Source organism: Rhinopithecus roxellana, chromosome 3, assembly GCF_007565055.1.
Source record: "Rhinopithecus roxellana isolate Shanxi Qingling chromosome 3, ASM756505v1, whole genome shotgun sequence".
In the NCBI taxonomy this organism is placed as follows: domain Eukaryota; kingdom Metazoa; phylum Chordata; class Mammalia; order Primates; family Cercopithecidae; genus Rhinopithecus; species Rhinopithecus roxellana.
In genome coordinates this window covers 98843916-98867887 of record NC_044551.1, presented here as the reverse complement: position 1 = coordinate 98867887, position 23972 = coordinate 98843916, and the positions used below count along the sequence as shown (strand labels likewise).

The window sequence follows — 23972 nt, the reverse complement described above, 5'->3', positions numbered from 1 at the left end:
CTTAAATTACCAAGAGTGGTCCGGGCCTGGGTATCACTGAGGCCTTTCTGTTTGCTGAGTAGTTACCGTGAAAGTGTGTTCGTTGTGTCTGCACTGCTTGTTGTGTTGCATCTCCAGCGGCAGCTGTGCTGCTGGCACACTAGCCCCTGGGTGTTTCAGACTTCTCGATTTACCCTGTTAGCCTGCCTGCAGCCCTGCGGCGTCCTCAGAAAGGTTTGAGCTGGATGGTTAGGATTTACCGCTCAGTGACTGGTCTCCGGCAGCTTTATGATGTTGTGTGCACCATCCCTGATACTTTTAGGGGTGCGCTATTTGTGTACGTGACGGCAGGAAGAAACCTTCCATTTTGGGAACAGCAGTGTTTGTGGCGATTGCTCCTCAAGTGGATTCAGAAGATTGCTTTTCTGTGGAGTTTCTGTTGAATTGCATCTTGCAGTGAGATTTATTCTTTATCTCTTGTCTCCAGAAAAACAGTCTTGGTGTTGTGTTTGATATTAGTGTTGTCCATGATGATGAGTAGGAAGAGAAGGCTCTGTCCCCTTTCTAAACACTTTGTGCCTTTCATGTCCTTCAGGTCAGAGGCCAGGCAGCACCCAGGGCACAGGGGGCCCTTCCCAAGTCAGCCTCTGCTGCAGCCACACTCAACCGCAGACACCCCACGCCGCATCACCCTTACATCTGTGTCCTTCCTGGCCATCACCTCTTCCACATGGATCATCCCTATTGTGCCCTGGGCGTTTCCACCATTACAGTCCCCACCGCACTGTCTGGATTGCCTATTTATTTTTCAGAACCCTCAGTGACTATAAACTCTTTGCAGGGAGGGGCCGTTTAATTCATCATCGTATTCCCAGGGTATTCCCAGGGTCCAGCTCTCAGGCTGGCGTGAGTGACTGAGGAAACTTAAGAGTAAATAAATGAAAAATAATGGAATAAATGAGTGAGATTAAACCTAGCACACTGGGGCTGGGCATGGTGGTGTGCACTTGTAGTCCCAGTTACTTGGGAGGTTGAGGCGGGAGGATTGCTTGAGCCCAGGAGTTCAAGACTGTAGTTCACGCCAGCCTGGGTGACAGAGTGAGATGCTGTCTCAAAACAAAACAAACCTAGTACACCGGGAAAGTGATGCAAAATCAGCTTCTCCTTCCTCCTCTTTACCCTGCTGTCTCCTTTGAAGGGCCACTGGGATACTTTGCTGTTTGTTTGTTTTGAGACAGAGTCTCTGTCGCTGAGGCTGGAGTGCAGTGGTGCAATCTCAGTTCACTGCCATGTCCACCTCCTAGGTTCAAGCAATTCCCCTGCCTCGGCCTTCCAAGTAGCTGTGATTACAGGCATGGGCCACCACTCACAGCTGACTTTTGTATTTTTAGTAGAGACCGATGGGGGTTTCACCATGTTGGCCAGGATGGTCTTGAACTCCTAACCTCAGGTGATCCTAAATGCTGACCTCGGCTTCCCAAAGTGTTTGGATTACATATTCTTTGCTATTGACTCCATTTCCAGGGCGTCCACCCTCAGCGATCTCTTTGCCCGCATCTTCATGATGTAATCACTCCACCTTCTCCTTGTCAGTTTAAAAGAGGAGCAGCCCAAGCAAGGTGGAGGGCAACTGGACAGTAGCAGCAGCAGTGGGTCAGGCAGGGGTGAGCTGTGTGCCGCCCTCACCAATGTAAGCCTCAGCATCTCTGCCGCAGAGATAGTAATGCCTTCAGCGTATACATTCGAATATCAGTTCAGGCTGAGGAATGTGCCCAGGGACTCATAGCCAGTAAGCAAGTGGCGGAGCTGGAATTTGAAAGGCCATCTCTGAACAGGTGACAGGTGACCCTCGAAGGTCTGGCTCTACCATGCATGCTTCCCTATGATACCAAGAAATTGAACCTTCCCCATGCTGTGTGCCGTTGGGTAAGTTTCCTAAGTTCTCTGATCCTCTGTGAATTCATCCTTTTAAAAATGAGCATCAGGGCTGGGCGTGGTGGCTCACGCCTGTAATCCCAGCACTTTGGGAGGCCAAAGCAGGCAGATCACGAGGTCAGGAGATCGAGACCATTCTGGCCAACACGGCGAAACCCCTTCTCAACTAAAAATACAAAGAATTAGCCAGGTGTGGTGGCGGGTGCCTGTAATCCCAGCTACTCGGGAGGCTGAGACAGGAGAATCGCTTGAACCTGGGAGGCAGAGGTTGTAGTGAGCCGAGATCGCGCCACTGCATTCCAGCCTGGTCAACAGAGTGAGACTCCGTCACAAAAAAGATAAAACAAATGAGCATCAGTATTACCTCCCCTTCTGAGGACCAAATGAGGTAACATTAGCAATGTCTGATGCATGTAGCTGGCACTTAACCTGTTCCCTCTGCTTGGCCCTCTTATTTTGTTTTGTCACCCAAAGGATACACGGGCATTGAAAACCTGATGATAGTTTAAAGGACTTAATTTCGCAAACTAGTTTGAGTCGTTGAAAAAGAAAACAATAATCTTTGTGTTATCTGTACTTCATAGTTATCTAACAAACTAGCAGAATAGTTATATACATAAAGAAAACATTGGGCGCAGTGGCGCATGCCTGTAATCCCAGCACTTTGGGAAGCCAAGGAGGGTGGATCACTTGAGTACGAGAGGTCAAGACCAGCCTGGCCATCATGGTGAAACCCCGTCTCTACTAAAAACACAAAAATTAGTCAGGCGTGGTGATGCATGCCTGTAATCCCAGCTATTTTAGAGGCTGAGCCAGGAGAATTACTTGAACCCAAGAGGAAGTTGCAGTGAGTTGAGACTGCGCCACTGCACTCCAGCCTGGGTGACAGGGAGACTCTGTCTCAAAAAAAAAAAAAAATAAACCATAATGTTAACCCCTAGGCCATGTAATTAGAGTGCCAAATCTCTGACAAGTTTGAACTGAAAACAGGGCACTATTGCCATTTGTTTCCCCTGCACACTAGCAGAGTAGACATGTGTACATTTGCTTTTGATTAGGTTCCCAGGAAACTTTCTAGGGGACTTGATGTTTTCATGCCCCAAATACTTCCTCCAGTCTTGTAAAGCATCAACAAAAACAATAGGAAAAGGCAGATTTTCAGTTAGGTGGATTGTTTTCTTCTTAGACTCTTCTTGGTTGCAAAGGAACATCACAAAAGTATAAAGTACTTACTCAGTACAAAATACTCATGGAGCTTGAGAGCGCATACACCAGTCATTGAAAGCACAGTCAGTGAAGCTGAACATAAGCTCATTTTTGTTTACATGATTGCTCATTTCAGCCACATGTCAGGAGGCAGATGTCTTAACAACCTTTGTCATTGATCATTACTTTGATTCATGAAGTAAAGAGCCAATAAACGAAAGGAGGAAAATAAGAGAGACATCCCCAGAAACAACGTGGAATTCCAGGCAAAATCTAAACAAGGCCAGCCAACTTCGTGCAAAGGGATTAAAATAGGAGAAGAAAGCGTTACGACAAATAGCTTTTCATCAGAGCGCTTACAGGCAAGGTTGTCATAAAACATGGGGAATGCACACGCAGTCTCCCTTGGCCCGCTCCCTCCTCCTGCACAGGAGCTGTTCTGGAGGGTGTGTTCTCTCTCTTCAGAGCCTGTGCTCCTCCCGCCGCACTTCCTGCGACTCTTGCTTTTTCCTCACGGAATGTTCTATGTTGTTCTTTGTATTCTGTTCCCCTGATAGGAATTGCTGCCTTTTATTGTGTTGTTGTATGCCAGTCGCTGTGACTTTTACCTGCATGATTTTCCTTAGTTTTCACGGTAATTCTGTGAGTTGTCTCTGATCATCATCCTTGTTTTACAGATGGAGGAAATACTGGGCCAGAGAGATGAAAATCTTGTTTGTTGTCCTTAAGTTATAGGTAGCATAGATCTAGGAGAGGTCAGTCCAGCTAGAAATGGTTCTAAGGCTGTGTTTGCCTCTTACTACACTCTTTTTTGATTTTTTTTTTTTTTAATTTATTTTTTGAGACTGAGCCTCGCTCTGTATCACCCAGGGTAGAGTGCAGTGGTGCAATTTTGGTTCACTGTAACCTCCGCCTCCCAGTTTCAAGTGATTCTCGTGCCTCTGCCTCCTGAGTAGCTGGGATTACAGGCACCCACCACCATGTCCAGCTAATATTTGTAGTTTTAGTAGAGACAGGGTTTCACCATGTTGGCCAGGCTGGTCTCGAACTCCTGACCTCGAGTGATCTGCCTGCCTTGGCTTCCAAAAGTGCTGGGATTACAGGCACGAGCCACCGTGCCCAGCCTGGTTTTGTTTTTTTGAGACAGGGTCTCCCTGTCTGTCCAGACTGGAGTGCAATGACGTGATCTCAGCACACTGCAACCTCCGCCTCCTGGTCTCAAGTGATTCTCGTGCCTCAGCCTCCTGGATAGCTGGGATTATAGGCATACACCACTGCATCCGGCTGTCCACTCTGCCTTTCTATGTATATAATACCCATTTTGAGGGCCAGGACCATTCCTTTAGTTATTTGTTGAGTCTGCCAGGGCTGAGTACTGGGGACAAGATGGTAATGGTTCCTGCCTCAGAGTAGTGAGGTGTGAAGTCAACTGAAAGGGTCATAGCTGGCATTTAAAAGAAATGAAATAGGATATAAAATACGGGAAGGCATCAAACGTTGTGATGCTAAGTGTTGTGTTAGGAAACTTTTGATAAACTACAATAGTTCACAGGGAAAAACATTTCTCACTGTGGGTTGTAGTCAGAAGAGTGTGAAAGATCCTGACCAAGAGCTTCCGGGGTGGGCTGTGATGGCTTTTAAACAAGATAATGGATAAGTGATTATAATGTGTCATAAGGAGCCATGAGGACACACATGTGATAGAATAAGGAAGAGAGTGGCAGGGGTGCCTCTGGGCAGGACCATTGGTGTCTTCTGAGAGGATAACGTTTGAGCTGAGACCCCAAGGAGGAGAGTAGCAGGAAGATAGTTGCCCAGACATGGGAAGAGATGCAAGATCCTAGGCCGGGAAGGAGCAAAGGAATATTCTCAGAAACAGAGATAATGTGGACCATATTGTTTGACTATAATTAATGCAGTACAGTTAGAAAATCTCAAAAATGTAAGTGAACTCCAATTTCTAGAAATCATCCTCCTCCTCCTTAACTGGGGTCAAAGAAAAGTGAATCAATATAATGTGACATAATATTGTCATGCTGATTTTGTTTACCTCTATTCAGTGTTTTTATTTCTTCGATTGTTTTTGGAAGTTTAGTTTAGTTTTGTTTTGTTTGAGACAGAGTCTTGCTCTGTTGCCCAGTCTGGTGTGTAGTGGCCCGATCTCGGCTCACTGCATCCTCCACCTCCCGGGTTCAAGCAATTCTCCTGCCTCAGCTTCCTGAGTAGCTGGGACTACAGGCGCACGCCACCTCACCCAGCTAGTTTTTGTATTCTTAGTAGAGACGGGGTTTCACCATGTTGACCAGGTTGGTCTCGATCTCTTGACCTCGTGATTTGCCTGCCTTGACCTCCCAAAGTGCTGGGATTACAAGCGTGTGCCACCGCACCCAGCTGAAAGAAGTTTTTATGTTTTATGAGAAGTTTTCCTTACAGGCATTGGCTTGTTGTCATCATTTTTTCTTAGTGTCTGCGTAGACATCTGGTTGTTTGGCATCTCAGGACATATCTACACTGTACTATTGACATTTTGGGTAGTATTGGGTATTACTTTGATGTTTGGCAGCATTCCTGGCCTGTGCCCATTTAGTGCCAGGTAGCGCCCTTCTCCTCTCCCCCAAATTCTAACAACCAAAAATCTCTCCAGGTGTTGTCAAGTGTCCCTGGCAGTGACAGGGGCAGGGAGGAGATTGAGAACTTCTACTCTAGAAGAAATGCCAAGCTAGTGTGAGAGGAAGATGCCATGCTTGAGAATACTCTGTATGTCATCTATCGATTATGATTTTTTTTTTTTTCATTTTAATTTCCCTTCAGTTGGAAAAGTTAGGTTTTAAGACTGGAGGTTCCTAATGACTTGTAATAAAAGAAATCTGTGTATAAGCCCCTTCTCCAAGTTACTTTTTCAGTCATATTGATCAGTTTCCTTTGTTCTGCCCCCACGCCAATCCAGTTCACCATGTGACCAGCGGTTTGTACTTCTAGAACAGGAACAGTTTGTTCTCAGGTATCATTTTATCCAAGTGGATTTCTTGTCTGTTAATCCTCTGTGTTTTGCTCATTCCTTACCTCTGTTTCCATGCTTTATGCTCCATTAAAGTAACTCAGTTTATTCCAACTTGTGATTTTTAGAAAAACATCTTGTTACAGTATTGTGGCCCTTGTTTCTCTCAGGAAAAGTTGCGTAAAAATAACCGCCCCCGTCCCCAGCCAGGCGCGGTGGCTCATGCCTGTAATTCCAACACTTTGGGAGGCCGAGGTGGGCAGATCACCGAGGCTGAGGTCAGGAGATTGAGACCATCCTGAATAACACGGTGAAACCCCGTCTCTAATAAAAATACAAAAAAGTATTAGCCGGGCGTGGTTGTGGGCGCCTGTAGTCCCAGCTACTTGGGAGACTGAGGCAGAAGAATGGCATGAACCCAGGAGGCAGAGTTTGCAGTGAGCCAAGATCGCTCCACTGCACTCCAGCCTGGATGACAGAGCAAGACTCAGTCTCAAAAACAAAAAAACCAAAAAACAAAAAAAACAAATTCCCTGCCCCTCCCTGGCTTTTTATTTTATTTTATTTTTTCCAAGATGTCATGCAGACTGGAGTGCAGTGACTCACTACAACCTCTGCCCCCTGGGCTCAAGTGATTCTCATGCCTCAGCCTCTTGAGTAGCTGAGATTACAGGCACACACCACGCCTGGCTAATTTCTGTGTTTTTAGTAGAGACGGGATTTCACCATGTTGGCCCGGCTAGTCTTGAACTCCTGGGGTCAAGTGATCTGCTTGCCTCAGCCTCAAATTGCTGGGATTACAGGTGTGAGCTACTGAGCCCAGCCAATAATCCCATTCTTTAAACTTAGTTTTCTTTCCTGGTGTGTACCTTGCACGACTAATACCCTGATAATTGTTGCACATAGAGGTGACTTTGGATAGTTCAAGAATCTCTCTTAAGAAATTCTTCTTTTTTTTTGAGACAGATTCTTCAGTAAGACTATGGGGGTCTCATTAATCCTTTGAAATCTTTCCAAATTAAATCAGGTGTTCACTCACCCAGTAATGTATTAAGACACTAGAACACAGGGGGCTGGTTCTGTTTCTCACCTCCTTAGCGTTTCTCCTTATTGTTAATCCATTGGGCTGCCCCCGAATACCTGATGTAATTATAACCCGCAGGTACTCCTTAGTGCACCCTTACCGTTAATCCATTGGGCTGCCCCCGAATACCTGATGTAATTATAACCCGCAGGTACTCCTTAGTGCACCCTTACCGTTAATCCATTGGGCTGCCCCCGAATACCTGATGTAATTATAACCCGCAGGTACTCCTTAGTGCACCCTTACCGTTAATCCATTGGGCTGCCCCCGAATACCTGATGTAATTATAACCCGCAGGTACTCCTTAGTGCTCCCTTACCGTTAATCCATTGGGCTGCCCCCGAATACCTGATGTAATTATAACCCGCAGGTACTCCTTAGTGCACCCTTACCGTTAATCCATTGGGCTGCCCCCGAATACCTGATGTAATTATAACCCGCAGGTACCCCTTAGTGCACCCTTACCGTTAATCCGTTGGGCTGCCCCCGAATACCTGATGTAATTATAACCCGCAGGTACCCCTTAGTGCTCCCTTACCGTTAATCCGTTGGGCTGCCCCCGAATACCTGATGTAATTATAACCCGCAGGTACCCCTTAGTGCACCCTTACCGTTAATCCATTGGGCTGCCCCCGAATACCTGATGTGATTATAACCCGCAGGTACCCCTTAGTGCTCCCTTACCGTTAATCCATTGGGCTGCCCCCGAATACCTGATGTGATTATAACCCCCAGGTACCCCTTAGTGCTCCCTTACCGTTAATCCATTGGGCTGCCCCCGAATACCTGATGTGATTATAACCCGCAGGTACCCCTTAGTGCTCCCTTACCGTTAATCCATTGGGCTGCCCCCGAATACCTGATGTAATTATAACCCGCAGGTACCCCTTAGTGCTCCCTTACCGTTAATCCATTGGGCTGCCCCCGAATACCTGATGTAATTATAACCCGCAGGTACCCCTTAGTGCACCCTTACCGTTAATCCATTGGGCTGCCCCCGAATACCTGATGTAATTATAACCCGCAGGTACCCCTTAGTGCTCCCTTACCGTTAATCCATTGGGCTGCCCCCGAATACCTGATGTAATTATAACCCGCAGGTACCCCTTAGTGCTCCCTTACCGTTAATCCATTGGGCTGCCCCCGAATACCTGATGTGATTATAACCCGCAGGTACCCCTTAGTGCTCCCTTACCGTTAATCCATTGGGCTGCCCCCGAATACCTGATGTGATTATAACCCGCAGGTACCCCTTAGTGCTCCCTTACCGTTAATCCATTGGGCTGCCCCCGAATACCTGATGTGATTATAACCCGCAGGTACCCCTTAGTGCTCCCTTACCGTTAATCCATTGGGCTGCCCCCGAATACCTGATGTGATTATAACCCGCAGGTACCCCTTAGTGCTCCCTTACCGTTAATCCATTGGGCTGCCCCCGAATACCTGATGTGATTATAACCCGCAGGTACCCCTTAGTGCTCCCTTACCGTTAATCCATTGGGCTGCCCCCGAATACCTGATGTGATTATAACCCGCAGGTACCCCTTAGTGCTCCCTTACCGTTAATCCATTGGGCTGCCCCCGAATACCTGATGTGATTATAACCCGCAGGTACTCCTTAGTGCTCCCTTACCGTTAATCCATTGGGCTGCCCCCGAATACCTGATGTGATTATAACCCGCAGGTACTCCTTAGTGCTCCCTTACCGTTAATCCATTGGGCTGCCCCCGAATACCTGATGTAATTATAACCCGCAGGTACTCCTTAGTGCACCCTTACCTTCATTATGTTTCATAGACTCCGTCACCACCTGTGATACTATCTATTCACTTGTGTATTTGTTTCTTATTTTCTCCCCCTGAATTGGAATGTAAGCTCGATCCCCAATGCCTAGAACACACCAGCCAAACAATTTTTAAAAATTTGCTGGAATGAGTGGATTTTCTAAATTTCTAAAATTTTTTCCTCATAGGAATTACTTGCTTGACTCATTGTTTTTTTTTTCCCCCAACTTTTATTTTAAGTTTAGTGGTACCTGTGCAGGATGTGCAGGTTTGTTATGTAGGTAAATGTGTGCCATGGTGGCTTGCTGCACACGCCATCCCATCACCTAGGTCTTAAGCCCCGCATCCATTAGCTCTTCTTCCTGATGCTCTCCCCAAATGTCTAAATGTATCAGATACCTATTTAGCACCTTCTGAATGCCAGACAATGTTCCAAGATCTTTACAAACTTGAGCCCACCTCTGAATGGGTGGTTATCCTTGCCTTTCCTCCACAAATACATTCTTCTCTACTATTCTCTTTTTCTTTTTGAAATACTCATTGTTTTAAGTAGCTGCAATCCTGTATCTTGACATGTTTCTTTTTTTTCTGTTCCTAGCCTTCTGTTTTATTCATGTAACTATTGTCTCCCATCATGATTCTGTCTTCTGTGGTCCTGAGAAGGAATGGTTCTAGTTCTCTTGATTTTTCCGCCCCTGGAATGGGCATGCGTAATGTGCTCCCGAAAATAGGAGGAAAGGGACCGGACGCGGTGGCTCACTCCTGTAATGCCAGCACTTTGGGAGGCCGAGGCAGGCGGATCACGAGGTCAGGAGATCGAGACCATCCTGGCTAACACAGTGAAACCCCTTCTCTACGAAAAATACAAAAAATTAGCTGGGCATGGTGGCAGGTGCCTGTAGTCCCCACTACTAAGGGAGGCTGAGGCAGGAAAATCACCTGAATCCGGGAGGCGGAGGTTGCAGCAAGCCAAGATTGCACCAATGCACTCCAGCCTGGGAAACAGAGCGAGACTCTGTCTCCAAAAAAAAAAAAAAAAAAAAAAAAAAAGGAAAGGAAGTCAAATGTATAAAGGTGAGGAACTCTAGTTTACAGATTATAGCCATATTTTTCAGTGATGGTTTCCAGCGCTGAACTGTTCACTTGGGCTATGCATTGTCTTGCTGTTCTACTGCATCAAAAAAGACATAGGATGTACACATTTCTTTGTCTTTTTTGATGCACTAGGAACAGCAAGACAATTACATAGGATGTAAACATTCAGTCATTTTGTATATATACCTTATATAGATATTTTATACATGTAATAGATACATACATATATAAAACATCTTATATATTATGCATATATGCATTATAAAACATTATATATGTATATAAGCATCTTATATAAAATATTAAGATATAAAGTATCTTAAGATATAAGATTTTATATGTAAGGTGTTTTATATGTATAATATATAATAGATTTTTATATATGTAAAATACATATAAGATATATATATTGCATATAAGATATTTTATATATGTGTGAAATATATATACCATACACATATGTAATATGTATAATGTGTATATTACATATATATAAAATATAAAATAATTAGTGTCTATGTTTTGTAGTGTCTGAGTGTTATGTATGGTTATTTCCAGAAAGCAGAATATGTATCAATATAAATACAAGTAAAAATTCTAATATTCTAAATCTTCAAAATCTGGATTTCTCAGTATACGTAGAGTGACAGTTGGTAGAAGCTGTTTGTTTTCACATTGAGAAGGACTTGCTGGTGGTGAGTCTGTAGGGGCTTGAGGGGGAGATAGTTGTGCTGGCTTCAGTGCCCTGTCTTCTTGCTTAGAAGAAAATTTGGGAAGGGAACTCGAGTTGTACTGGCAGGAGCCTCGAGCCAGTAGAGTGAGATGAGGCCTCAGGAGTGTGCCAGGAGCTGGCAGGTGGCACAGGCCCTTCTTTATACTACTTGGTTGGCTGAGAGTTGACCAGCAGCCAAGTTCTGTTTCTGCCCCACCCTGGTCGGCACTTTCTTTGGAAGACACAAGTACCTGTCTGGTTGTAGCTCTTCTGAAAACGTGCCTGGATTGGCATCACGGGGATGTGGCGTGCTGGGGGAAGGCAGGGCGTTCTAGCTGTTTAACTTCTGGGAATTTCTAGGTTGCCCCAAGGCTGTTTCGACTGCGGTCTAAGTTTCTGTTTCTTAACTTTCATGGTGTTGATAACTTAAAAAGGGTCTATATGGCCGGGCGCGGTGGCTCAAGCCTGTAATCCCAGCACTTTGGGAGGCCGAGGTGGGCGGATCACGAGGTCAGGAGATCGAGACCATCCTGGCTAACGCTGTGAAACCCCATCTCTACTAAAAAATACAAAAAACTAGCCGGGCGAGGTGGCGGGCACCTATAGTCCCAGCTACTCCGGAGGCTGAGGCAGGAGAATGGCGTAAACCCGGGAGGTGGAGCTTGCAGTGAGCTGAGATCCGGCCACTGTACTCCAGCCTGGGCGACAGAGCGAGACTCCGTCTCAAAAAAAAAAAAAGGGGGGGGGGTCTATATGTTTCTTCACTCTTGAATGACCTTGTGCCTTCGTTAACACCTTGTTATTCTGGGTGCGAAGCGCTTCTACCCTGCTCACTAGGTGGCCCCAGGCCTCTGCCAGCCCTGTGGGGCTCATGTAGCAGCGTTGGCCACCTTGCCATGAGATGGGACCACCAGGACTGTCTCCTCTCCTGGTGGATGTCTGAGCCCAGGAAGCAGCTGGGGACAGTGGCTTTTCTTCATAAGAGATGGGTGGGTCCCAACCTTGGCCTCGCAGTTTCTCAGGACTGGCTTGACCAACTGTTGTGGTTCATGTGGCAGAAATGCTACTGCCGAAGTTGTAATTTTTCTCTAGCAGAATGAAACATGCCATTTGTCTTGGCTCATGAAAACCATTGGATTGGTACTTTTGCATTTCTTAGTGTGTCATTCTCCTTTGCAATAACATGCCATTTGTTGCCATGTAGGCAGCCAGTCAGTATCTAAAAATAGCCTCTCCAATAAAAACATTCCACACATATGATTGCAGAAAATTGTTTTGTGTGCAGACATGCACATGCTAGTGTGTGCGTGTCTGAAGGCTGAGCACTTTTCATGTTATTTACATCCTTTTTTTTTCAAATCTCTTGATGTTTTTATTTTACTTAAAGGAGGATTGTAATCCAAGTATTTAAAAACTACCAACTATAGTAAATGAGTAAATATGGAGTGGAACTCTGCAATCAAATGGTTTTGTTATTGTTTGAGTTTGTAAAGCTGGTCAAGCTTTGGTCAACAGATGGAGCTTAATGTGAGGTGGTTAATCCTGAACCAAATCACTTAGGACAAAGAGCACTGAGTAGCCATTAGAAATCCATGCAAATTCAGCAACCTGACGGTACCAGAGTCACCTTATGTACATGCTACAACATGTCTATAGCGCTCATTGCTATTTTTGGAATTTTAAAAAAGATAGGTTCTTGAGCAAACAAAAAAAACAATTTTATTTTAAATCAGAGTGCATTTGTTCTGCTGAGAGAGTACACAAATGCTGTATATCCTAGTTGAAAGGGAATATTGTCCAAGAAGATTTTCTAAATATTCCTGTGATAATACGTTCCAGTCTTTGAACAGATACATAGACTATTTAATCAATATGAATGTATATCATATTTAAAGTACTTAAATTAATACTTAAATGGAATAACTATTATAAAGCTTTGAAATTATATGATTCAATATGAAACATTATATAGGGAAACCAAATTACTTTCTAAAACTTGGAAAGTGTCTTGTTACTGATATATATCAAATGGAGAAATAATGCAGAGAAGTGAACTATAAGTTTATAATTTCTGTGACTCCCAAAAGATGTTCGTACTTGAACTAATACCTTTTAGGAACATCTAATAGCACCGGTCAAAATAATTGCTTCTTTTAGAAATATATAGGTGACAGCTGGGCTCTGTGGCTCATGCCTGTAATCTCAGCACTTTGAGGGGCCAAGACAGGTGGATTGCTTGAGCCCAGGGGTTTGAGACCAGCCTGGGCAACATGACAAAACCCTGTATCTAAAAAAAAATATGCAAAAATTAGCTGGCTGGTAGCGCATGCCTGTAGTCCCAGCTACTCGGGAGGCTGAGGTGGGAGGATCACTTGAACCTTGGAGGTGGAGGCTGCAGTGAGCTGTAATCATGCCCCTGCACTCCAGCCTGGGTGACAGAGTGAAATCATGCCTCAAAACAAAACAAAAAAAAGCATACATACATATATATATATATATATATATACACACACACACACACACACACACACACATACACAGAGAGACAAATATATAGGTGACATAAAATGAAAAAGATTTTTGCAATATATTTTTTACTGTCCAATTTAGAATCTTTTTGCTGAAATTATACCGAGATTGTATTGTCAGTTTGGGACACTTGCGTGAAAAATCACTTACTGCTGATAATAAAATAATTGAATTCCTCTCCCTCCCTCAGGTGTTCACTTACAAGCAGAGCACAATTACCCACCAGAAGGTGACTGCCATGCACCCCACGAACGAGGAGGGCGTGGATGACATGGCGTCCTTGACAGAGCTCCACGGCGGCTCCATCATGTATAACTTATTCCAGCGGTATAAGAGAAATCAAATATATGTAAGTTCCAATTGTAATTCCTTTAAAAAGATCCTCACGTTTGAGTAAATGCTTATTTTTCTTTTCAGGGAGTATTTCCTGCCTTTTGAGAACTCTTGTTAATCTAAGTAAAACTATGTTTGTTTGTTTTTGAGACGGAGTCTTGCTCTGTCGCCCAGGCTGGAGTGCAGTGGCGCAATCTCGGCTCACTGCAAGCTCCGCCTCCCAGGTTCACGCCATTCTCCTGCCTCAGCCTCCCGAGTAGCTGGGACTACAGGCGCCCGCCACCACGCCTGGCTAATTTTTTCATTTTTTAGTAGAGACGGGGTTTCACCGTGTTAACCAGGATGGTCTTGATCTCCTGACCTCGTGATCTGCCTGCCTCGGCCTCCCAAAGTGCTGGGATTACAGGCGTGAGCCACCACACCAGGCTGTAAAACTATGTTTTTAAGGGATTTGCCAATTTAGAAACTTGGGTCAATAAATCATGTTTTCCTAGAGTTTATTGCCTAGATTTTATTAGTGGAATTTACTTTCTGTGGAAGGGGCTTCTGCACATCGAGGTGGTTTGACCTTGCTTCTTGTGAATATGCTCTGTTGTATTCAGTTTCTAAGTGTTCTGCTACGGAAAGAAGTCACGGAGTTGTTAGACTGACCGAGGGAAAATGTTAACTTGTAGACATGAGTACTTGAACTTAAGCTGTCTTTTCTGGATTTTTCTCTTTCTATGGATTTTCAATTATTTTTCTGGCTCTGGAGCCCACCCTAGGGTGATACTTACATTCAAGGGAACCCATCTTTCTAAGTTGTGAGATTCCTGTTTGCTATTTTGAATGGAGAAATACATAAAAAGTGGTCATGCACATTTTTCTCTCAAATTCTATGAAATGTGACTCTACCTCTATTATGAAGTAATATTTAAAAATCACTTCTGTAATAAATTGTTGACATTAAAATACAGGTACTGCGTTATCTGTCAGGATCAGTTAACCTGCAGGTTTTCTCCCCTTTTCCATCTGCCTGTTTGCAAGTCTTTATAGGAAACTAAAGGCAACTGGTTATATATGTTTATTTCTCTTGTCCAGTTCAAATTTGTATAATTTTTGAGCCGAAATAATAATACTTTAAAAACTCTTGATCTTTTAGTAATTTTTATTCTTTAGGAGTTACATTTCTCTTTGCCAATATGGTTGTGATTATGATTAATAATAAATTAGCGTTTGCCAGGCATGGTGGCTCACACTTGTAATCCCACCACCTTGGGAGGCCAAAGTGGGTAGATCACGAGGTCAGGAGTTTGTGACAAGCCTGACCAACATGGTGAAATCCCTTCTCTACTAAAAATACAAAAACTAGCTGGGCATGGTGGCGCATGCCTGTAATCCCAGCTACTCAGCAGGCTGAGGCAGGAGAACCGCTTGAACCTGGGAGGCAGAGATTGCGATGAGCCAAGATCACACCACTGCACTCCAGCCTGGGCAACAGAGTGAAACTCCATCTCCAAATAAATAAATAAATAAATAAATAAATAAATAAATAAATAAATAAATAAAATCAGCCTTCAAATGGATAGTACGTGCTAACTGAAACTCAAGGCATGCTTAATATTCAGGTTCTTCCAATTTATCTACCCTTAGACTGACAAAGGAGCTGGGAAAGAGAAAGAATTAGATATTTATGGGTTTACACTGCTAAATGTTCCTCAGTTTAAAAAAAAAAAATAAGTGTATTTGCCTTTCTTTTTTTTTTTTACACTGTGAAAGTGTTTTTTTTTTTGTCAGATCGACCTAATGTTTGCCAAATGTTTTCAAACAGCCCTGTCCAGAGAAATTCAATCATGCTGTAGTCCTCTGACTTGCTGAGCTAGCTTGTCCTCAGTCTTTAGATTAAAATATTTACCATATGTTCAGAAAAGGTAATGTTTATACATGTTGGTATGAAAGTGGCAATACATTCTGTTTTGCATGAGCTGACATAATGCGCATTTATTTCTCTGTTCCCATCTCAAAAATCTCCTTGTCAATGACCAGGGAACTACCTGTTTCCCATGGAATACCACTGCATAGGTATCCACATGACCACTGCACTGTGCATGTATTGTTGTTAGTATTAAATATTTGACACTGTCGTGTAACTATTTGTTTACATAGCAGTTTCTTTGCTAGGTTTGTCAAGGACTTATTTTGTCTTCCTTGAGCCAAGGACACTGCCAGGCACCTGGTAGTTGTGCAATAAATGTTTATAAAATAAATGCCATTCGTATTACAAGTAGTCTTGTAGTTGATAAAATGTGAACCTGGCTTTTAAAATTTTTTATTGGTGTATGTCTCTTGTAGGTGCAGGTAGGTTGACTATACCTAATCCAAAACCCCAAATCCAAAAAATGTTTCAAAATCTAAGACATTTTGCATGCTAGTATGATGCTGAGAGGAAATGCTCATTGGAAATATTTGGGATTTTGAATTTAACTTAAATTATGCTTAACCAGTGCATAGTATGCAAATATTCCCAAATCCAAAAAATATTGAAATCCAGAACACTTTTTGTCCCAGGCATTTCACACAAGGGATGCTCAGTCTGTATTTTCAAACTCATACTTTGCTGTCGTTAGAGAAAAAACGTAAGTTTTTTTTTTTGTTGTTGTAACGTTGTCTTGCTATGTTGCCCAGGCTAGACTCAAACTCCTGAGCTAAAGTGATCCTCCTGCCTTAGCCTCCTGAGTACCTGGGATTACAGGCACGTGCCAGCATGCCCACCTGTACACAAGTTGTTATTGTACATTTTCAATAGTCAAGAAAAAGTAAGCAAATTAGAAGGAAAAAAAAAACTACACAAGGGGTTTAAAAGGCAGACCCTTTTAAAAAGTTTTTTATTTGTTTTCCTCTTTTCATGATAATGATGTTAAACCTGATAGCTGAATTGCCCAATAAATACTGTAAATAAGATCTTGGTCTTGGAATAAGGTCATTTTCTTCCTAAGGGGAAAGCCGCAGGATTTTTGTGCATCCAGTTTGCAGTTCAGTTCAGTTAATTATGCCATTGTAGACCTTCCATTTGAGGCTTGCAAAATTGCGTATTATTCATAAAGCAGCCACCATGATTTTTTAAAATTATCATTGAAGCCATTTACTGGTGATGCCAGCATCTGTTGGACTCCGCTTACATTGAGACAAAACCGCCACCTGTCAGAATAGCCACCACTTCTCCACATGGGATCTTGGCTTGGAGCAATGCCTGTCTATATCTTCAAAAGAGAAAAAAAATAAAACGACTTGAATTGGTCCAGAGATGTTGCATTAGTTTTCCATTGCTGGATAACCGATTACCATAAGTGTACCAACTTAAAAGAACAAAGCTACTTGCCTTCTTATGGTTCTGTAGGTCGAAAGTCCCATAGGTCTCACAGCAGAAATCAAGGTGTCAGCAGGGCCACGTCTCTTTCCAGAAGCTCTAGGGGAAGATCCATTTCCTGTTCATTGTGGCTGTTGGCTGAATTCGGTTACTTGCAGTTGTAGGACTGAGTTGCTTGTTTTCTTGCTGACTGTCACCTGAGGGCTGTTCCCAGCTTGTAGAGGCCGTCCACATTCCCTGGTTTCCTGATCTGTGGCTCCCTTTCTTCGGCTTCGGTGCCAGTAACCGTGTGTTGCTTCCCTCTCGTGGCTTCAGATCTTTCCTCCTTCTCCTCCACTGTCTTCTTTCTCTCTCTCTGACTGCAGCCAAGAAAGGCTGTCCCTTAGATTGGGCCTCCCTGGATGATCTCCCCATCTCAGGCTTCGTAATCACCTGTGCAGAACCCCTTTGCCATGTGACATTATCTAGTCACAGGCTCTGGGATGAGTGTGGATGGATGTCTTTGTGGGAGGAGCCATTATTTTGCCCACCATAGGTGTCCTCCTTTTTTTTTTTTTTTAAATTTATAAAACATTGCTATGTTGCACAGGCTGGTCTTGAACTCCTGGGCTCAAGTGATCCTCCTGCCTGGGCATTCGAATGTGTCAGGATGACAGGCATGAGCCTCCGCATCCAGCCAGGTTGTCTCCTTTGAGTCATATCATTGAGGAGGGACTCATGTGGCATTTTCCCCCTGCTGGTGTCTGGATGTTCCATTATTTGTTGACTTTCTGTGCTGAGCTGGCAGGTTCCATGGGTTGCTGGCTAGTGGCTCATTGCCAGGTAGAGAGGCTGCCATTCTTTGCTAAGGAGTTCTGTTAGCTTTTTCTCCTTGGGGACTGGTCTTTTTATCTGAGAACTTTGTCAGAAACCAGGAAAATATTTTTTCTTGTAGCTTTTGGCATCTTCTATTGAAATGGGGTAGAAAGTGATAAAACAAAAAATAAAAGCACCCAGAATAGTCAAGTTAGAGCTGACTCCCCCTTTCCTTCACTAACCTCCTCTTTGGCTCTATATTGATAACTGAATCTTTCTGAACACTAGTTTTTAAAATTAACGTGTTTTCAAAGGTCAGATACCATAATCCCTCTAACAGGGATGTTTTAAAGTAAAAGAAATGAAAGCTCTGGGAACTTTAACCTTTGTACCTGTCTCTCCATCTTAACCATCCCGTAGCAACAAGTGTTTATTTAGAAAGTTCCTGCCTTGAACTTGACTCCATTTTAAGGGGGATTTGGAAGAAGTTTACAACATCATCCCCAGCCTCAAAGCTTGCAATTTAGTGGGGAGATAAAACCAAGGCCAGCTCACAGCACATGGCCTTGGATAGCTGAAGGCCTGTCATTGAGGGTTATGTGAGGATGACACAGGCTTGGGTTTGACTGTGCTTATTTATGAAGCCCCTGAACCTTACCGCTGGGCCCTTTAGCTATTCCTGTGGGTGCATCCCTCTCCCACGCTTGTCCTTGAGGGGACAGAGGCCGTACTGAGTTTGATGCCAGTGTCCGTAGGTCTGGACTGCATGGTTTAAGCTGCAGTACCTGGATTGGAGTTGCCCTGCACTAGCTGTAACTGCCTGTGCAGAAGCCCCGCCTTCTGTGCCCCTGCTAGATTTTCTTCCTGGAACTCCCAAGCTCTTCCTGCCTGAGACTGCCCCCTCGCCAACCTTATCCTTCCTCTGGCTGAGACTTCCCCTCGCCAACCTTATCCTTCCTCTGTCCACTTCAAGACTAGAGCCCTGCTCAGCTCCCAGTTCCCAGCCAGGGGCCCCAGGTTTTACCCTGAACATCTTGGCTATGGGTTTGCTGCCTGGAGGGAAGGGGGTTGACTCTCTCCTGATTGCCCCCTTCCTTAGAAAGGGTCTGATGAGGGCCTAGACTTCTTCATCTGCTGCCACCACCTGCTAAGACCTGGCGAGGACAAATACACACCCGCTAAGGAGAGGAGGAGCAGGGTGTGTGTTTGTGGTACAGAGACATAACTTATGGGTGGCTCAGGAAGCCCTGTGGAGGTGGTGGTGGTGGTGAAACTACAAAGGCATGGGATCAATCAGGGTTGGGTAGAAAGGCTGGCATGATGGCTCACGCCTGTAATCCCAGCCCTTTGGGAGGCTGAGGTGGGAGGATTGCTTGAGCCCATGAGTTTAAGACAAGCCTGGGCAATTTGGCGAAGTCCCGTCTCTACAAAAGATTGCAGAAATTAGCCAGCCGTGGTGGCATGCCCCTGCAGTCCCTTCTACTCAGGAAGCTGAGGTGGGAGGATCGCCTGAGCCGGGGAGGTTGAGGCAACAGTGAGCCGAGATGGTGTCACTGTACTCCAGCCTGAGCAACAGAGCAAGACCCTGTCTCAACAAAAGAGAAAAAAAAAAAAAAAGAATTGATGAGAAGGAAAGGCCAGTAAACACCATATATGAAGATGGAGAGATGAGAGTGAGTTTGCTGTGGCCTCACTGCAGCGGAGAAGGCTGCCTTTGCTCATGGAATCAGATGCTTGCTGGGGAATGTGCAGAAATTAGGTGGGATGGGCAGCCTGGGGTTAGGAGCCTTACACCATTGGTTCCCCACCTAGGATGATTCTGCCCTGGGGATATTTTGTAATATCTAAAAGACATTTTTGGTCTCATAGCTATGGTCAAGGGATGCTAATGGCATCTACCGAGTACAGGCCAGGGATGCTGAGAAGCATACCACAGTGCCTGGGGCAGCTCCAGAGTCATCTGGCCTAAGATATCAGTGGTGCCAGAACATCCCTCCCCCACTTACAGCTCACCTGGAAAGTTTGGGGTTGATGATACACAGACCCCCACTGTATTTGTTAAAGTTATCTTTTTCTTTCTTTTCTTTTTGCTTTTTTGAGACGGAGTCTTGCTCTGTCGCCCAGGCTGGAGTGCAGTGGCGCGATGTCGGCTCACTGCAACCTCCACCTCTCGGGTTCAAGCAATTCTCCTGCCTCAGTCTCCTGAGTAGCTGGGATTATAGGCATCCGCCATCACACCCGGCTAATTTTTGTATTTTTAGTAGAGACAGGGTTTCACCATGTTGGCCAGGCTGGTCTCGAACCGACCTCAGGAGATCTGCCTGCCTTGGCCTCCCAAAGTGTTGGGATTACAGACGTGAGCCACTGCGCCTGGCCTTCATTTTGTTTTAGAGACAGGATCCCACTGTGTCACCCAGGCTGGAGTGCAATGGTGCAATCATAGTTCTTTGCGGCCTTGACCTCCCAGGCTCATGCGAACCTTTCACCTCAGCCTCTAGAGCAGCTGGGACTACAGGCATGCACCACCACGCCCAGCTAATTTTTAAATTTTTGTGAAGACTGGGATCTTGCTATGTTGTCTGGGCTGATGTTGAACTCTTGACCACAAGCCATCCTCCCACCTTGACCTCCCAAAGTGCTGGGATTTATAGGCAAGAGCCACAGCACCCAGCCTGTTTAAAGCTTTCTGAAAGGAGAATTTCTCTAAGAAACGTTTTAGAAGATTTAAGAGGGAAGTGATATGGGTGAGACAAGAAAGGACAGATGGGCTGAGAGCTTGTTGCAGTAATTCAGTGGGGGAGGGCTGAGGGTTTTAGACCAGGGTAGAGATGGGAGAAAAAGTCGTGGGGACTGTAGGGAGGGAGGTGAAGGAAGAGGCTGCATGTCACTGTCTGCCGGTCTTGTCAAGTGCTGTGGCTCTGAAAACGTGGCACTTAACCGACCTGGAAGCTCCTGAGCAGAGTGAGAATAAGTGTTTTTTAGGTGCTTGTCTTCTGTCTTCTGTGCTCTCTGGCCCTGGATCATCTCAAATTGTTAAGTACCCAGCATCTAAGCACAATGTTGACAAGAGCAGGAGAAGTTTCTGTTGTACCGAAGGCAAGCTCAGTGGCCAGAGTGGAAGGGCTGCCAGGTTCCGAGGTGTGGCAGTTTTGTTTCCTGCTGAATGGAAGAGAAGCACATTCTCTTCATTATAGGGATTGTGGAGCTCTGGGTCAGTTGTGGGGAGGAGACTCCTCTCCCAATCTCTAAGGAATGGCTCAAAACCACATCACGGGGAGAGCTGCAGGGAACTTCAGCGCTCGCCTGCAATTATGGTGTTGAGGCTGGCTCCAGAGGAAGCTATTCCCTGTTCCACCCAGCCTTTCGGTTAGTTTGTTGGTCTTGCCGAACAAACAGCACAGAGATCAGAATCAAAGGAGCCAATTTTAAGAAGTGGGGCTCTTTCTAAAGATAAATGCTTCTGTAAGCACGAACTGTGCTTCACAGCTGATGTATTTTTAGGTGTTTCAGAAATATCCTCCTTTGGTTAGGTGGCATTCCAGCCCGAATCTGCAAATGTGTTTGATGTTGCTTCTGAATTAACTTGAAGCCTGCATCTGTCAGGCAAAATGTGTTAGCAGGCATCAGCCAGTGAAAGACCGATTGATTTTAGCAGCCGGTTGAACCAAGTTCACCTGCAGGGAAGTCACGGCCTGCTTGCCATGGGAGGGCTGGGCATACCCTGCCGTGGAGTGGACTGTTTGGGAATCTTGCAAATTGAAATCTGTGTTTCATTTTCTTGAGTTGTGTCTTTCCAAGGTAGACTTGGTTGGCTTGTTTCCATCCCTTTCCAAGGCTCTAGTCAAGTCATAGCGCGCCTCTCACGGAGGCAGCGTGGCCTGAAGGCCGCGTGGTTGGTTGATTAGCACTGTCTTGGCATTGAGTGCTCTTGGGACAGATGAACACAGTGCAGTTTGTCGGGACTTTCTGTTTTTTTTTTTTTTTTTTTTTTTTTTTTTTTTTTTTTCACATGAAATCAAGACTCGTAGCCAAAAGATGATTGTAACCATCTGTCTGACTATATGTATTTTAAAACTTTACCAAACATTTATGCTCTGGAGTGGCCACTTCCACATCAGCACATGAGAGTGGCAATTTGGAACTTGTTTTTTTGTGGATTTTTTTTTCTTCTTTCTCTCTCTTTGGGTTTAGATTCCTTTCAAAAGATTACACGGGCGCGGTGGCTCATGCCTGTAATCCCAGCACTTTGGGAGGCCGAGGAAGGTAGATCACAAGGTCAGGAGTTTGAGAGCAGCCTGGCCAACATGGTGAAACCCCATCTCTAGTAAAAATACAAAAATTAGCCGGCGTGGTGGCACATGCCCGTAATCCCAGCTACTCAGGAGGCTGAGTCAGGAGACTCGCTTGAACCTGGGAGGAGGAGGTTGCAGTGAGCCGAGATTGTGCCACTGCATTCCAGCCTAGGCAATAGAGTGAGACTGTCTCAAAAATAATAATTAAAAAAAAGATAGATTCCTTTCAATCAGGAGAGAATTTTACTTAGAAATTCACTCAAGTGAAATGGAAATGCCAGCCTCTACATTGAAGACCTTGACTTCAGTTAACAACTAGTCTCTTGTGATGGTTTTCTTTTCAACAAACTTGAATGCTTCATGATTTTTAAAAAATCGTTTCTAAGTGTTTATTTTTTATTTTTATTTATTATTATTTAGACCTCACTCTTTCGCCCAGGCTGGAGTGTAGCAGTGCGATCATAGCTCACCACAGCCTCCAACTCCTGGGCTCAAGCAGTCCTCCTACCTCAGCTTCCCAAGTAGTTGGGACTATGAGTGCACACCACCACACCCAGCTAATTTTTTGTATTTTTAAAATTTTTTGTAGAGATGGAGGCTTATAGTGTTGCTCAGGCTGGTCTCAAATTTCTGGCCTCAAGCGATCCTCCCACCTGGGCTTCCTAAAAGTGCTGGGATTACAGGCATGAGTCACTATGCCTGGCTGAAATGTTTCTAATTGTTTAATTGGACAGCATCAAACAATTTGGTTATATAGAAGGTAGTGGGCATAAAGCACTAGAAGACAGTTAAAACATGAATTTTATTTGGTGAATTGGTGGTGGAATCACGTGTCCTCAGCATATCGATGCTGATGCCGCCCTGCCTGGGTACCAGGCTCTGTGTTAGAGTCCAAGGATGCAGAATGACTCTGGCTTACAGGAATGGCTTGTTGAAGATTGAGTAAATGAAAGGCACCTAATTGATGGGTGAAGACAGACACAGGCAACCATGAACAATAGCTCAGGGTGACAGTGGGTGTGATAAAAATACATGGGAACACACAGGAGGAGGGTCACAAGGAGGAGGGGGTGAGAGGGTCAGAAAATGATTCCTCCCTGAGGTACTATTAATAGTTGGCCTGAGTTTTGAGCATATGTAGAGGAATTTGGCCAAGAAGGAGGGTGGCTGTCCTGGTGGCAGATCATCATGTGGAAAGACAGGAAATAGCGTGATGCGTTGTTATTTAATATCCAAAGCAGAACATTCTAGATGCCAGAACAAAGGCTGCATGCTGCTGGGTGGCAAGGCGGTCGAGAGCAATGGAGGAAGGTACGGCTCTGTGCAACTCAGTGAGCTTGAACGGACTCATGAAAGCTGTCGGGGACAACTTTAACCATGCGTTTTGGGGAAGCGTCACTTGGCCACAGGGTGGTGGAGGAGAAAAGAGGGGCTTCCAGTCAGGAGGGGTTAGTGTGTGAGATACCAAGAGGTAGATGCTAAGTGTTTAACTGGGTTTAGGGGGGCAAGTAAGCTGAATTTCTGTAGGATTACTGGATTACTCATTTGGGTAGGCTGTGGTGCCATTTGTCAAGTTGTAACTGTGTGAAGTAACAGGTGTTTGGGGGAGATTAGCCATGTCTGTTGAGTTTGAGCCAGTGGAGCACTGAACATATGGAACTATAACTTACAGCTGAAGTTGCACTCAAGATAAAAATTTAGGAAGTAAGTCACTGCCATATTTAGCCGAGGTGTTTGAGAGAGAAGGAAAGGGGAGGGGAGTTGGTGAGTACGAAATAAATCTGGATAATGGATCTCACTTCTTAACAATTCTTCCCTTTAGCTGCAATAGCATGGACTTTAAATAACCCATTTCCCCAGTGCATTTCAAATTGTATCTTCTAC

General features: G+C 44.7%; 1 protein-coding gene across 2 annotated transcripts in view; it reads left to right on the top strand.

Annotated features, from left to right (window-relative positions):
• MYO10 (myosin X) overlaps positions 1-23972 on the top strand; it is a 276287-nt gene that overhangs the window by 103989 nt on the left and 148326 nt on the right. For both annotated transcript variants that reach the window (XM_010356336.2, XM_030927220.1), the window contains one exon: positions 13513-13671. In XM_010356336.2, coding sequence (XP_010354638.2) covers positions 13513-13671 — 159 coding nt within the window. The remainder of the gene's footprint in view (positions 1-13512; positions 13672-23972) is intronic.